At 42.5% G+C, this 15,776-nt stretch overlaps 1 protein-coding gene across 1 annotated transcript in view; it reads left to right on the plus strand.

Annotated features, from left to right (window-relative positions):
* Nucleotides 1-15,776, plus strand: part of TRIT1 (tRNA isopentenyltransferase 1) — a 44,979-nt gene that overhangs the window by 17,086 nt on the left and 12,117 nt on the right. Inside the window, exons 2-8 of the mRNA XM_077296164.1 lie at nucleotides 7,163-7,303; nucleotides 7,381-7,476; nucleotides 7,572-7,738; nucleotides 9,795-9,937; nucleotides 10,065-10,176; nucleotides 11,061-11,170; nucleotides 14,214-14,291. Coding sequence (XP_077152279.1) covers nucleotides 7,163-7,303; nucleotides 7,381-7,476; nucleotides 7,572-7,738; nucleotides 9,795-9,937; nucleotides 10,065-10,176; nucleotides 11,061-11,170; nucleotides 14,214-14,291 — 847 coding nt within the window. The remainder of the gene's footprint in view (nucleotides 1-7,162; nucleotides 7,304-7,380; nucleotides 7,477-7,571; nucleotides 7,739-9,794; nucleotides 9,938-10,064; nucleotides 10,177-11,060; nucleotides 11,171-14,213; nucleotides 14,292-15,776) is intronic.

The following is a 15,776-nucleotide window of genomic DNA, read 5'->3' on the forward strand; positions in this document are numbered from 1 at the left end:
CGCTAAAAAACCCACTATAAAAGTAAATCAAACCCCCCTTCATGACCCCCTTAGTTAGGGAAAAATAATAAAATTAAAAAATTTATTTATTTCCATTTTCCCATTAGGGTTAAGGCTAGGGTTAGCGTTAGGGCTAGGATTAGGGCTACAGTTAGGGCTGGGGCTAAAGTTAGGGTTAGGGTTTGGATTACATTTATGGTTGGGGTTAGGGGTGTGGTTAGGGTTAGGGGTGTGGTTAGGGTTAGGGGTGTGGTTAGGGTTATGGTTGGGATTAGGGTTAGGGGTGTGTTGGAGTTAGGGGTGTGGTTAGGGTTGGGATTAGGGCTAGGGGTGTGTTTGGGTTGGGGTTTCAGTTATAATTGGGGGTTTCCACTGTTTAGGCACATCAGGGCTCTCCAAACGCGACATGGCGTCCAATCTCAATTCCAGCCAATTCTGCGTTGAAAAAGTAAAACAGTGCTCCTTCCCTTCCGAGCTCTCCCGTGCGCCCAAACAAGGGTTTACCCCAACATATGGGGTATCAGCGTACTCAGGACAAATTGGACAACTTTTGGGGTCCAATTTCTCTTGTTACCCTTGGGAAAATAAGAATTTGGGGGGCTAAAAAACCATTTTTGTGGGAAAAATATGATTTTTTATTTTCACGGCTCAGCGTTATAGACTGTAGTGAAACACTTGGGGGTTCAAAGTTCTGACAACACATCTAGATAAGTTCCTTGGGGGGTCTAGTTTTCATTATGGGGTCACCTGTGGGGGGTTTCTACTGTTTAGGTACATCAGGGGCTCTGCAAATGCAACGTGACTCCTGCAGATCAATCCATCTAAGTCTGCATTCCAAATGGCGCTCCTTCCCTTTCGAGCTCTGCCATGCGCCCAAACGGTGGTTCCCCCCCCCCCCCCCACATATGGGGTATCAGCGTACTCAGGACAAATTGGACAACAACTACTGGGGTCCAATTTCTCCTGTTACCCTTGTGAAAATAAAAAATTGCGGGCTAAAAGATCATTTTGTGGAAAACAATTTTTTTTAAAATTTTCATGGCTACATTCTAAACTTTAGTGAAACAATTGGGGGTTCAAAGTGCTCACCAGGGCCGGACTGGCCATAAGGCAATTCTGGCAAATGGCAGAAGGGCCTGTCTGGTCATGGGCCGCATTGTCTGCTATGTTGTTAACAGAATCAGTGTTCTCAATACACCCATACTGTTAAGAGGTGTGACAAAGCACAAAGTTGCTGACTCGGTCACTTACCCCAGCAGGCCATAGGGAACATTAGAAATATTGGTCTTGTAGTAAATCTTCCTTTCCTCCATCCAGGGTAATATTAGTAATATATCCCATCTGGTGCTTGGGGATGGGGACCACATGGGCCTGTGTGATCTCAAATGCCAGGGCTGAATTTCAGCCCCAGTCCGCACCTGGTGCTCACCACACATCTAGATAAGTTCCTTAGGGGGTCTTCTTTCCAAAATGGGGTCACTTGTGGGGGGGTTTCCACTGTTAAGGTACATCAGGGGCTCTCCAAACGCAACATGGGTTTCGATCTCAATTCCAGCCAATTTTGCATTGAAAAGTCAAATGGCACATCCTTCCCTTCCGAGCTCTGCCATGCGCCCAAACAGTGGTTTACCCCCACACACGGGGTATCAGCGTACTCAGGACAAATTGAACAACAACTTTTGGTGTCCAATTTGTCCTGTTACCCTTGGGAAAATAAAAAAAAATTGGGGCGAAAAGATCATTTTTGTGAAAAAAGTTATTTTGTTTTTTTTACGGCTCTTCATTATAAACTTCTGTGAAGCACTTGGGGGTTCAAAGTGCTCACCACACATCTAGATTAGTTCCTTAGGGGGTCTACTTTCTAAAATGGTGTCACTTGTGGGGGATTTCCACTGTTTAGGCACATCAGTGGCTCTCCAAACGCGACATGGTGTCCGATCTCAATTCCAGCCAATTTTGCATTGAAAAGTCAAATGGTGCTCCTTCCCTTCCGAGCTCTGTAATGCGCCCAAACAGTGGTTCCCCCCCACATATGGGGTATCGGCGTACTCAGGACAAATTGTACAACGACTTTTGTGGTCCAATTTCTCCTGTTACCCTTAGTAAAATAAAGCAAATTGGATCTGAAGTAAAAAATTTTGTGGAAAAAAGTTAAATGTTCAATTTTTTTTAAACATTCCAAAAATTCCTGTGAAGCACCTGAAGGGTTAATAAACTTTTTGAATGTGGTTTTGAGTACCATGAGGGGTGCAGTTTTTAGAATGGTGTCACTCTTGGGCATTTTCTGTCATATAGGCCCCTCAAAGTCACTTCAAGTGTGAGGTTGTACCTAAAATAAATGGTTTTGCAAATTTTGTTGTAAAAATGAGAAATCGCTGGTCAACTTTTAACCCTTATAACTTCCTAACAAAAAAAGTTGTTTCCAAAATTGTGCTAATGTAAAGCAGACATGTGGGTAATGTTATTTATTCAAAAAAAGAAAAGAATGTCCAGCTTCATCGAATCCGTAAAAAAGAGTTTTCTTTATTCACAAACTTTTAAGCATAGAGGATACAGACTTCAGCACAAGCCATAAGGGTAAGAATCTCAACGCGTTTCTGGAGACTAAGCTCCCTTAATCATGACAAGGGAGCTTAGTCTCCAGAAACGCATTGAGATTCTTAACCATATGGTTGTGCTGAAGTCTGTATCCTCTATGCTTAAAAGTTTGTGAATAAAGAAAACTCTTTTTTACGGATTCGATGAAGCTGGACATTCTTTTCTTTTTTGGACTCTATACGCCTGGACACAGCGGGTCCGTGCTCCCGAGGATTGGTTTATGCATCACGGGTGAGCTGGTTTATATTCCTTCTTTCTAAATGTTATTTATTAACTATTTTGTATGATATGACTCTCTAATTTAAGGGCATAAAAACAAAAAGTTTAAAAATTGCAAAATGTTAAAAATTTTCGCCAAATTTCCGTTTTTTGTTTTTTTTTCACAAATAAACGCAAGTCAAATCGAATAAATTTTACCACTATCATAAAGTACAATATGTCACGAGAAAACAGTCTCAGAATCACCAGGATCTGTTGAAGCGTTTCAGAGTTATGACCTCATAAAGTGACAGTGGTCAGAATTGAAAAAAATGGCCTGGTCAGGAAGTTGAAAACAGGCTTTGGAGTGAAGGGGTTAAAGTGGTTGCCCTATTTGAAAGTATAGATGTCATAAAAGGAGCCTCCCTTCTCCTCTATGAGCCAGAGCAGAGAGATGATCTTAAGGCCATGTGCACACGTAGGTTCGGGTCCCTGCGGGTTCTCCCGCAGCGGATTTGTTAAATCTGCAGGGCAAAACCGCTGCGGCTATCCCTGCAGATTTATCACGTTTTGTCTTGCGGTTTCCGCTGCGGGTTTTGGTTTTACTATTGATGCTGCATATGCAGAATCAATAGTAATGTTAAAAATAAAAAAAAAATGGTTTATACTCACCCTCTGACGTCCCGATCTCCTCGGCGCTGCACGCGGCGGTCCGTTTCCAAAGATGCTGTGTGAGAAGGACCTTCGTGACGTCACGGTCATGTGACCGCGACGTCACGGTCATGTGACCGCGACGTCACCGCAGGTCCTGCTCGCACAGCAAACCTGAGACCGGACGGCCGCGTGCAGGTGAGTATAGCATTATTTTTTATTTTAATTCTTTTTTTTTTTACCACAAATATGGTTACCAGGGCCTGGAGGAGAGTTTCCTTTCCTCCACCCCGGGTAGCAACTGCACATTATCCGCTTACTTCCCGCATCGTGGGCACAGCCCCATGCGGGAAGTAAGCGGAACAATGCGATTCTGCACAAAGAAGTGACATGCTGCGGAATGTAAACCGCTGCGTTTCTGCGCGGTTTTTCCCGCAGCATGTGCACAGCGGATTGCGGTTTCCATAGGGTTTACATGTAAATGTAAACGCAATGGAAACTGCTGCGGACCCGCAGCTACAGAAACGCTGCAGGTCCGCGGTAAAACCCGCAAAGTGTGAACATGGCCTTAGACACAGCTCTTCTATGTGTTTCATGGTAAGACCTACAAATGAATGGCTGGCATGGAATCTTACATTATTCCTGCTGCAGTTCCAGAGCCTCTCCCTTTAGGAATCAGCGGTGTGTCTTCTATTTACATGGGATCAGCTAAAAATATATGGGTAGATTTATCAATTCGAGAAACGAGAAAAAAAAAAAACGTGTGCGGATTTCCTGCGCAGGGAGTCCTATTTTGCTCAGGAAAATTCTGCAGACATTCCTCAATGTGTGCACATAGCCTAAAAAGTGTCTGTATCTGACCGTGTACAGAACATACCACAGCTCCTGGGCAAGGGAGGAAGCAAAAACAATACATTACAGCAGGAGGTCGCAGAGGATACATTTTGTGAGGTAAAATATTGTTTAAAAACAGTCAGTGAAATATTTTACCTGACAAAATGAATCCCCTGCTGTAATGTCAGTATTGTCTTTTTGCTTCCTCCCCTGCCCAGGAGATGTGGTATACTCCGTACACTGTCAGATACAGACAATTTTTAAAATGAACTTTTGTTCGTGGGAAAACCCCTTTAATGTGACCGGCTTCCTCTGCGTGTAGACACGTCGCACATCTGCCACCGGGATCAGCCGAATGATTCACTGCACCACGTCTTTGTGCAGACAGATAGCGGCAGAACTGAGCATGCTCTCCTCCTGTACAAAGATGGCGGTGGTCAGTGAATCATTCGGCTGATCCCGGTGGCGGCGTGTTCGTTACGGTGTTCCGCTGGTTGTACTGCGCAAGAGGATGCGTACAGCGTATACAGTGTGTGTGTGTGGATGGGGTGCGTACGTCATATACAGTGTGTGTGTGTGTGTGTGTGTGTGTGTGTGTGTGTGTGGTGCGTACGGCATATACAGTGTGTGTGTGTGTGTGGTGCGTACAGTGTGTGTGTGTGTGGTGCGTACAGTGTGTGTGTGTGTGTGGATGGGGTGCGTACGGCATATACAGTGTGTGGTGCGTACGTCATACAGTGTGTGTGTGTGGTGCGTACAGCGTATACAGTGTGTGTGTGTGTATGGGGTGCGTACGGCATATACAGTGTGTGGTGCGTACGTCATATACAGCGTGTGTGGTGCGTACAGTGGGTGTGTGTGGATGGGGTGCGTACGGCATATACAGTGTGTGGTGCGTACGTCATACACAGCGTGTGTGTGGTGCGTACAGTGGGTGTGTGTGGATGGGGTGCGTACGGCATATACAGTGTGTGTGTGTGTGTGTGTGGTGCGTACAGTGTGTGTGTGTGTGGTGCGTACAGTGTGTGTGTGTGTGTGTGTGGATGGGGTGCGTACGGCATATACAGTGTGTGGTGCGTACGTCATACAGTGTGTGTGTGTGGTGCGTACAGCGTATACAGTGTGTGTGTGTGTGTGTATGGGGTGCGTACGGCATATACAGTGTGTGGTGCGTACGTCATATACAGCGTGTGTGGTGCGTACAGTGGGTGTGTGTGGATGGGGTGCGTACGGCATATACAGTGTGTGGTGCGTACGTCATATACAGCGTGTGTGTGGTGCGTACAGTGGGTGTGTGTGGATGGGGTGCGTACGGCATATACAGTGTGTGGTGCGTACGTCATATACTGTGTGTGTGTGTGTGTGTGTGTGTGGTGCGTACAGCGTATACAGTGTGTGGATGGGGTGCGTATGGCATATACAGTGTGTGGTGCGTACGTCATATACAGCGTGTGTGTGGATGGGGTGCGTACGGCATATACAGTGTGTGGTGCGTACGTCATATACAATGTGTGTGTGTGGTGCGTACAGCGTATACAGTGTGTGTGTGGATGGGGTGCGTACGGCATATACAGTGTGTGGTGTGTACGGCATATACAGTGTGTGGTGCGTACGGCATATATAGTGTGTGGGTGTGGTGCGTACGGCATATACAGTGTGTGTGGTGCGATGGTGTTCCGCTGGTTACACCGTGTAAGAGGCTGGTACCATCAGCAGTTTCCATATTGAGACACCCATCACTTGGGTGTCCCAATATGGCAGTCGGTGAACTTCCGCCGCTTGGAATTCTGGGGTCCGGACACATCTGGATAGAGTAGGATGTGAAGACATTACAAGGTAAGTATATATTAAGATAATACAACACTAGTTGTTTTCAACCAAGTACAAACGACCCTGTTTCATCGAAAATAGGACCTACCTTGAAAGGAAGAGCTAGCATGATTTTCTAGGATTTTTGGAGTATGCTTGAAATACTGTATAAGCCCTACTCCAAAAATAAGCTCTAGTTACAGTCAGGGCAGGTGAGGGGCAAACTGGGCAATTTCTCAGGATCACTACTATCTTGGGGCCTCTATCATTTCTATTCTGAGATTAAGACTGCTTAAAGACTTTTGTTATAATGTTACCAAAGGTCCTTTTACTAGAGGAATTGAAGAGGAAACAGGCTGGTATGTACCGTATGTGCAGTGTGTGTATATACATGTGTATGTATGTTCAGTGTGTTTGTATATACGTGTGTGTATATACAGGTGTGTGTATGTGCAGTGTGAGTATGTGATGAGGACATGATTATATTTGAATAAATAGTGATTTATTTTTTTGCTTTTTAAAGAATAATTGTGGATTGTTGTACAGGGACGAAAGTAAGACATCCACTGAAAATAAGCCCTCCTCCATCTTTTTAGGCAAAAAAATATAGAACCCTGACTTATTTTTGGGAATCGGGGTATATATGATAATGTCCAACAGTGACTTTTAAATGTGCCAATGTCTTCTAGCTAAAGCTCAGGGTTTTGTGATTTTTTTTATGTTGGGTCAAACAAATCTCCCAAGTTTTTTGTCATTTAAAGAAACACCGGCCTCATATTATTGTAGAACTGCACACAATATACTGGGCAGAGGGTTCCAAGTAGAGATAACGTACCAAAAAAGAATGTAAGATGGCAGAAAAAAGGTGGCATAAGAAAAGTTAGACTTTATTAAAACTATCCAGCCACGTGATGGTTTTACAGGTAAATATTTGCAATTTTGTTACACTTGGACGTTAAGTTTTTAGGAGCGGTTATGGATTGATTATTGCTATGGTAAATCACATTCAATCATGCTTGGAATAGTAAGTGATGGCCATGATAAGTCCTTTATATTGTGATGTCTTTTTTAGGTATATCAGGGTTTGGATATTATCACTAATAAAGTGACGTCGGAGGAACAGCAGCTCTGCAAGCATCACATGATCAGCTGCGTGGATCCACTTATCACAAATTTTACAGTAGTTGACTTCCGAAATAAAGCCGTGGCTCTTATATCCTTTCTATTTATGGCAAGCATGACAGTACGGCTGTAACCATCGCTAACCATTTATACTTCTTAATTATCAACATCGAAGATATATTTTCTAGAGATAAAATTCCAATTGTGGTTGGAGGGACAAATTACTACATTGAGTCACTTCTATGGAAAGTTCTAGTCAACACGGTATGTATGCTTTTATCTGTTCGCCTGCTTTTCGATACTTATTGACCGCTCTTTTGCACGCTGGTTAATGAAGTCCAAAATGATATAAATTACAGGGATCTCCACCTGGAGAGAAGACAGCTGCACATGGAGATCAAGTCTCGGCTGATAGAAAAACTGAACTGGAGAAATTAGACTTTTCGGAGCTTCATGCTCGCTTGAAAAATGTGGACCCAGAGATGGCAGCAAAATTGCATCCACATGATAAACGTAAAGTGGCAAGGTGGGCAACATGTGTATTGTGGTAATAGATCTGGCCGTATTTCAGAGGATCTCAAGGGGAATCTGTCATGTGAAAAAACGGTGTTAACCTGCAGATATGGGCTTAATCTGCTGGGTAATAGCGTTCTGGACCTGCCCGACGCTGGCACTTTTAGAGCCTGGCCGTTGGGATGAAATCAGCTTTATTCCTCCATTTGGGTTTCAGTCACAGGGGCGATGCCGGAGTGGGTTCAGTCACCGCTCTGTGTATAGAGTGGTGGCTGTAACCATGCACACTGGGCTGACTGACAGCCAGCCCTAATGCTGATCCTGCTGTCAGTCAGGGCCGGGGGCGTGGTTACTGCTGCCGCTCTCTATACACAGAGCGGTTACTGAACCCGCACAGGAGCTACCCTCGAAAGTGAAACCTGGACGCTGCCAGTAGGTATGACGCTCATTTACCTCCTGTAGCGGGGGTGTAAGTGCCAGCATCAGGCAGGTTCAGAATGCTATTAATCTGCAGACTAACCCCATATCTGCAGGTTAATAGTGGGTTTTCATGTGACCACTTCCCTTTAAACATTGTTTAGACACATTGTGCATTCAAAGAAATGAGATTAACTTTACGATCAATCCAGATAATGAAGGGGCCTCAGCAGACCCACCCCTGTCATACAGAAAAGTATGTACAAGTTAACCTGTAAGTGTAGCAAACACAAGTAACATTTTTAAATGTTCCTGTTTTCTGCTTGAGAAAGTCTTATAACTGATTGATCCATCCTGTGTCTTTTCTTGTGCGATTCTGTGTTTTGGGAAATTTTGAACTGTTTAATAATAAGCTTTATTCACACACCATAGGTTCAGCACTGCCCCTATTCTTTGTTGACAGGCTGTAACCAATCATTGGGCTTAATGGCCTTGTGCTGACTGCGTCAGCATCACCTCGGTGCGCAGTGATTGGCTGCAGACTGACAACAAAGACTATGGTCAGCTCCCTTCAGATTGTTATTGGACCCCCAAATAAAAGAGCATGGTGGGCTTGGGAAATAGTGTTCAAGTGACCCTACTTTACTGTATTTGAACAGGACATACTTCCAAGAATGAAGTATACATATGTGTTGAGCTGTAGCTAGGCTTTCTTTTCACCCAGAGCAAAAGGAAGAACGTGCTGCCCTCACCCTATATTTTAATACTTTGGTAAGGCAAAGTGGCTTGTTGGGGCTGTGTCTCCCCACACGTCCTACTAGTTGTGACCCGGCATATGTCTGTAGAGAGTATAAACCGAGTAGCAGTAGATTTAATTTTCAAATGTTCGGTTTCATGGTCCTAGTGGGAGCCACAAATTGCACCCCAAAGTCATTTTCCTCACTTCTGCTGGCATAGGAGATCAGAGAGTGGAAAGATGTAATGATAGCCATGGCGCCAAATCCTTGTATTGTTTGTCCCACAACGTTTATAATATGTGCTATGAATATTACTATTACTGCAGGTTAAGCCTTGTATAGCAATCATCTGTCAAGTCTCAGTATATGTTAGTGTTGCCCAAACAAGAAATAGCAATGGCATATCCACAGGTCACTTTAGCTGATTGTATAGTTAACAGAGCTCCTCTTTTTGGCTACTGCTTGGTTAAGAAGACCTCATAGGTTGGCGTCCTAGAAATAAGACACCTTAGGATTGGGTTAACAAAATGTTCTTTTTGCCCGCTTCATTTCAGTAAATGTTTGTAGCTATGTGCGATTGAGCCTGTCGGGGAGAACACTAGACCTTTCTTAGTTATGTGCAGAACACCTAACTCGGCAGCTCCCTTTGTTTCATGTTGATCTTTGTATGAACGGCAGGTGAATAGTTGCTAAGCCTGTCTAGTGACATAGTTCTCAGCGAGATCTGACTTGCTGTAACCCATTTAGGAAATCTAGAAAGTTTGCACTTCTCCCTGCCCTAAGGCCTCCAGGAGATGCATCTGCAGTTTGTTTAATGTGATGCTGAGTGGGACCTTTGTGACTTTTGGGGGAAGAATTCTGTCACGTCCTGAATATACTGCCTGATGACCCAGTGACCGTGTATCTGTCACACAGGAGCCTGCAGGTATATGAAGAGTCCGGTATCTCCCATACCGAACATCTAAGACGACAGCAAGAAGAAGATGGCGGTGGTCCCTTAGGAGGGTCCTTGAGATATCGGCACCACTGCATCTTATGGCTACACTCGGACCAGGAAGGTAAGGACCAATAAACCAATGATGCAGGACACTGAAAGGTGCTTGGTCTATAATATCAAATGTTTTCTTATGTTTTATCCATGTGTGTGGTAGTATCTGAATCTCTTTCTCAAAATTTGTTTTCCAGTTCTTAATGCCAGACTGAATGCCAGGGTGGATGAAATGTTGGAGATGGGATTGATTCAGGAGCTCCAAGACTTCCATAAACGCTATAATGAGAAGATGATTGCTCAATCAGGGTAGGTGTTTTGCTTGAAGATGGAGTTCGGTGTTGCTAAGGTTACTCATAGGCTAAGATAGTATGATGTGGTTAATGGGAATGATTCCGTTTTTAGGCTAGGTAATGATGCAATTTAAAGAGTGGCTAAACTTTCATTTTTCCTTTTTAATAATGCCCAGCATGGAAAATGATTAAGCTTTGCAAATAACTTTATTAGGGAATTTATCTTAATTTCTGTAAAGTAATGCATGTGAGTGGCTTCCGAACCCTTGCTTTTCCACAGCCTATTTGCCTGCCTACAGCAGCGTTGATATGAGTACAGATGATGGCAGTGAAAGACTAGTGATGAGCGAATGTGCTCGTTGCATACTCTGGTGTTATCCAAGTATCTTGGGTGTGCTCGAATAATATGTTAGAGTACCCTGCATGTGTTGCAGCTGTTAGACAGCTGCAACACATGCGGGGATTGCCTAACAGACAGATGCGAATCATGCAGCCGAGGGGACTCAAACATATTATTTGATCACACACAAGACACTCAGATAACATCCGAGCATGCTCAGATAACACGTTATCCGAGCACGTTCGCTCATCACTAGTACTGACCCTTTCACTGCCATCATCAGTACTACAAACAAGTACATTCTGATATCAGTGCCACTAATAATAGGCAAATTGACTAAGGAAAAGCAAGAATGTGGAAGTCATTTTCATGCACTTGTTTTGTACAGAATTGAAGACATTCCTTGATAAAATAATTGGCAAAGTTTAATAATTTCCCTTGTTGGACAAAATTATTATAAAAAATAAATAAACAAATTAGTCCTTTTTAAAGGGAATGAATGCTTTTTGGTTAGCCATGGCAACATAACGTGTACGTCCTACCTGACTTCTTCTTCATAGCCAGGATTATCAGCATGGCATTTTCCAATCTATTGGCTTTAAGGAATTCCATGAATACTTGGTGACAAAGGATATTACTCCAGGTCAGACGAATATTCTTCTACAGAAAGGTGACTATTATATCAGCAGTATTTTTTTTTTTTTTTGTAAACTCCGTAAAGAAATAAAATATTAAATACAAATGTTTAGATTTTTAATGTATATTTTTTTTTAAGCAAGTAAAACTTATTCATTGTGTAATTAAAAGTTTGTTATCTTTTTAACACTTAAAGCGAAATTGTCGTCAGGATTTTGCTGCAGGCACTGTCAAGTTGGCACCATTACACTGATTAAAATGATACCTGGGGTGATGGAATCCATCTTGTGGTTATTGTTTAATCTTTAACTAAAACTGCAAACAATGAGATTCTCGTGCTTCGGGGTGGCCTGTGGACAGGGCTTTATTTGGTGCTCAGGCCTCTTGGTCATCCTTGTGGACTTAAATGACAAATCACTGAACCTTCAGTGATCTGCCTCCTATTTTATATACTGCGTTTGCACAGTTAATATTGTGGTCTTTACTAAAAAATAATTTACTGTAGCAAAATGGCGCCAGCACAGTAGCATCTATCGCTATCTTTTTTTTTTTTTTTTTATTTGCTCCACCTAAATGGTGCCGGTGGCACATGCGCAGTAGCATCTATCTGCAAGCGATTCTCTCAATCAGCACCGCCAACCTCTTTTAGCTGGGTTTCAAAGGAGATTGTTACGTTATATTGCAGTGTATTGTCAAATTATAGCATGTGGTAATGAGATGATACCCTCCTCAAAAGTGACATTGCAATATCAAGAAGGAAAAGTTGTGGAATTATGAAAATCACAGGATCGATAGACATGTTAGTGATTTGCAAATGATAAAAAATGGAAAGAATTTTTGAAACCTCTCGGATTTATTTAAGTATCGAGTAAGCACTTGGGCATAGAAATCATCAAGATCTGCTGCTGGCACCTACTATTGCAATTGGCGACCAATGACATCTTAAAAGAGCTCACTGGTATAAAAGTTTGATGAAACTGCAGACCTTGGTAATGTGTTTAGGCCTTGCAAGTTGCTTGCAGTAACACGAGCGACATGGGGCCTGGCATTGTTGTGTTGAAAAACGACTCCTTGAACACTTAGGAGAAATGGTTGTATTTCTATCAAAAATAGCAGTGTATTGCCAAGATGTTAGTGTACCTGGAATGAAGACCAGAGGGTCCACCTCACACCATAATCCCACAAGTAGGAATGAAATGATGTTCCCTTTTGAAGGCTGCTTCACGACATTGCCCACATGGTCTCCAGATCAATCTCTGGCTGTCATTGACTACAAGACAAGAGCAAGCTATGGAGACCCGTGTGTCTTAAACAGTGCCTTCCCCCCCACCAATCCTGTAATGAAACACAGGCCTGGATGGGTGTAGCTGAAACCTTCTAGTCTTCATTCCAGGTACAGTAACAGCTCAGCCTTATATTGATGATCATGGAACCAGTGATACAGCCATTTCGCCAAAGTTTCCCAGGAGCAGTTTTTTCACCATGACCTCACAAGGCCTGTATGTTCCTCATATTAATATGAGCAGCCTGAATGGCCTAAACTTATTACCATGGCTTGTAGTGATTCTGGACTTGTCTACCATCAAGCACATCTTAGACGTTATTGATCGGCAATTGCAAAGGGAGCTGCCAGCAGATTTGCATATCAAAGTGCATTCAGCATAGCAGAACATTCCTATTAATAACTTCAGTGATGGCATGACAAGGCATTTATCAGTGGTTCTCAACCTGGATGGTCGCATCTTGGCACCATTCAGGTTGAAAACTGTTTATTCCCAGGCATGGATTACAGCGTGGGACAGAACGATGGACAGGAGAGGGACATGTTGTTTTTTATTTTTGTTTTATTTTAGGAGACGAGGGAATCAATGGAATGGGCGTTATGCAAGTATAAATGTTTATTTTTAATTTAAAAATGTAAAAGTGGTTTGTTTTTATTTAAAATAAAACACTTTTATTCTTGCTGTGTGTTTATTTACAATATAACTATAGGATTAGTAATGGATAGGTGTCTTTCTCCATTACTAATCTGTGGGCTTGATGTCACCTGACAATACAGAGATGACACCAACCCCATAAATATTACCCCACTCGCCACTGCTACAGGGCAAGTGGGAAAAGCAGGGCAAAGTGCCAGAATCGGCACATCTAATAGATGTGCCATTTCTGGGTGGCTGTGGGCTGCTCTTTTTAGGCTTTGGGGGGGCCAATATCCATGGCCCCTTACTAGTCTGAGAATAGCAGCCCCCAGCTGTCTGCTTTAGCAAGGCTAGTTGTCAAAATTGGGTGTTGCCCCACATTGTTTTTTTAAATTATTGAAATAATAAAAAAAAAAACAAGAGTGGGGACTCCTCTATTCTTGAGAACCAACCTTGCTAATGCTGACAGCTGAGGGTTGCAGCCCCCAGCTGTCAGTTTTGTCTGGCTGGTTATCAAAAATACAGGAGAACGCACTCCTGTTTTTTGTTTTTTTTTATTATTTATTTAGAGCGCAGGCGCCGGCTGATGAATACTCCCATCAACCGCCGCCTCCACTCACTGTTATTAGCGGCAGCAGGTGTCGGCTAATGGGAGTAGTAATCCCATCAGCTGATGCCAGTGATTGGAGATAAACTTTAGAACTCCGATCACATCTAAGGGCTCACGCTGTCATGTGACAGCATGGGAACAGCAGCTGTCTGACTGGCGGCAATGATTTTACCGCTGATCAGAAGCAGTGTTTGCCGCAGTGTTTGCCGCGTTGTCATTCAAAAGACAGCATGACAGATGCAGGATATTTGGACCCCCCATTGAAGTGAATGGTGTTTGGGTCCGGGTATTGTTCTGGTACCCAAACTTTTTTTTTTTAACTGTTCGGCCGAACCCTAACATCCAGGAGTCCGCCCATCTCTACTCATACTCAATACTAAACCTATCAAAATGTTTTGAAAATGTTTCCATTTTTCATCATTTGCGTATCATTAACATGTCTGTAGATCCTGTGATTTCCATAATTTCACAACTTTTCCTTCTTTAGTAACGGGTGTATGAATATATGTTCCGATACTGGTAAATAAAATAGTCAATTTATATTACAGGTATCGAAGCTTTGAAGCAGAGAACCCAAAAATATGCCAAAAAACAAAATAAGTGGGTGAAAAACAGATTCTTAAAACGTATGTAGCTTCATTTTACCTTTATTTTTGCACTGTTGCATGTAGCAGCTTCTAATGTGCACGATCAGTAAATTATGATTTATTTCTTAAGTTTTTGGAATGAAAGGTTGCACATACAAAGTTTTATATAAACTTTCTTACATGGCTCAGATATGATCAGGTATGTTCTAGAACAGGTGACAGGTGCCCACAATATTGTGGCCTTGGACATCCAATGCCAGAAAAATATATCTCCAAATAACTGAGTAAATGAATTCACAGATCCCAATATTTAGGATCTATGCATATATGCTTTCCATTTAGGTAACTTTTTTTTACTATACTATTTTTGTGATTTTTCTTCATATCCCTTGTCTTTTTAGATTGTTTCCCCCCACCCTTTTACTTTTGGATTATAGCCAATGTCAGCAGCTGCTCTTCGCATACTATGGCACAAAGCAGGCATGGAGCAGGTGCTCCTCCAAAGTTTCATATTTAAGGAAGAGCAGATGGAAGGCAGGTCCTGTTCCTGCCATGTTCATAACAGAAGGCACAATTTACTGCACATTTTTTGTGTTGCTATGTAGAAAAGGCTCTTATTAGCTATGTGCAGAAATAGAATCATTGAATATAATGCTTGAATGTTGTGCCTGCACAAGCAAATTTGGCTATGGTAAAATAACACCTCGGAAAGAATATACTGGCCCCAGTGGAATGGTTTTAATAGAAATAAATGACCTTTGTTTCAAGGCATTGTTTTCTATGCCAGTATTTCCCCTTTTTTGAAACGTGAGTTTCACAAAAATGTGCAACAAAATTGCTTGTGCTCGCTGATTCTGGGCTGTAGACATGACTGTGTGTGTGTATATATATATATATATGTGTGTATATATATATATATATATATATATATATATATATATATATATATATATATATACATATACATATACATATACATATACATATACATATACATATACATATACATATACATACACATACACATATACATACACTCACTGGCCACTTTATTAGGTACACCTGTCCAACTTCTTGTTAACACTTAATTTCTAATCAGCCAATCACATGGCGGCAACTCAGTGCATTTAGGCATGTAGACATGGTCAAGACAATCTCCTGCAGTTCAAACCGAGCATCAGTATGGGGAAGAAAGGTGATTTGAGTGCCTTTGAACGTGGCATGGTTGTTGGTGCCAGAAGGGCTGGTCTGAGTATTTCAGAAACTGCTGATCTACTGGGATTTTCACGCACAACCATCTCTAGGGTTTACAGAGAATGGTCCGAAAAAAGAAAAAAAATCCAGTGAGCGGCAGTTCTGTGGGCGGAAATGCCTTGTTGATGCCAGAGGTCAGAGGAGAATGGGCAGACTGGTTCGAGCTGATAGAAAGGCAACAGTGACTCAAATCGCCACCCGTTACAACCAAGGTAGGCCTAAGAGCATCTCTGAACGCACAGTGCGTCGAACTTTGAGGCAGATAGGCTA

The sequence above is a fragment of the Ranitomeya variabilis genome, chromosome 3 (genome assembly GCF_051348905.1).
Source record: "Ranitomeya variabilis isolate aRanVar5 chromosome 3, aRanVar5.hap1, whole genome shotgun sequence".
Classification (NCBI taxonomy): domain Eukaryota; kingdom Metazoa; phylum Chordata; class Amphibia; order Anura; family Dendrobatidae; genus Ranitomeya; species Ranitomeya variabilis.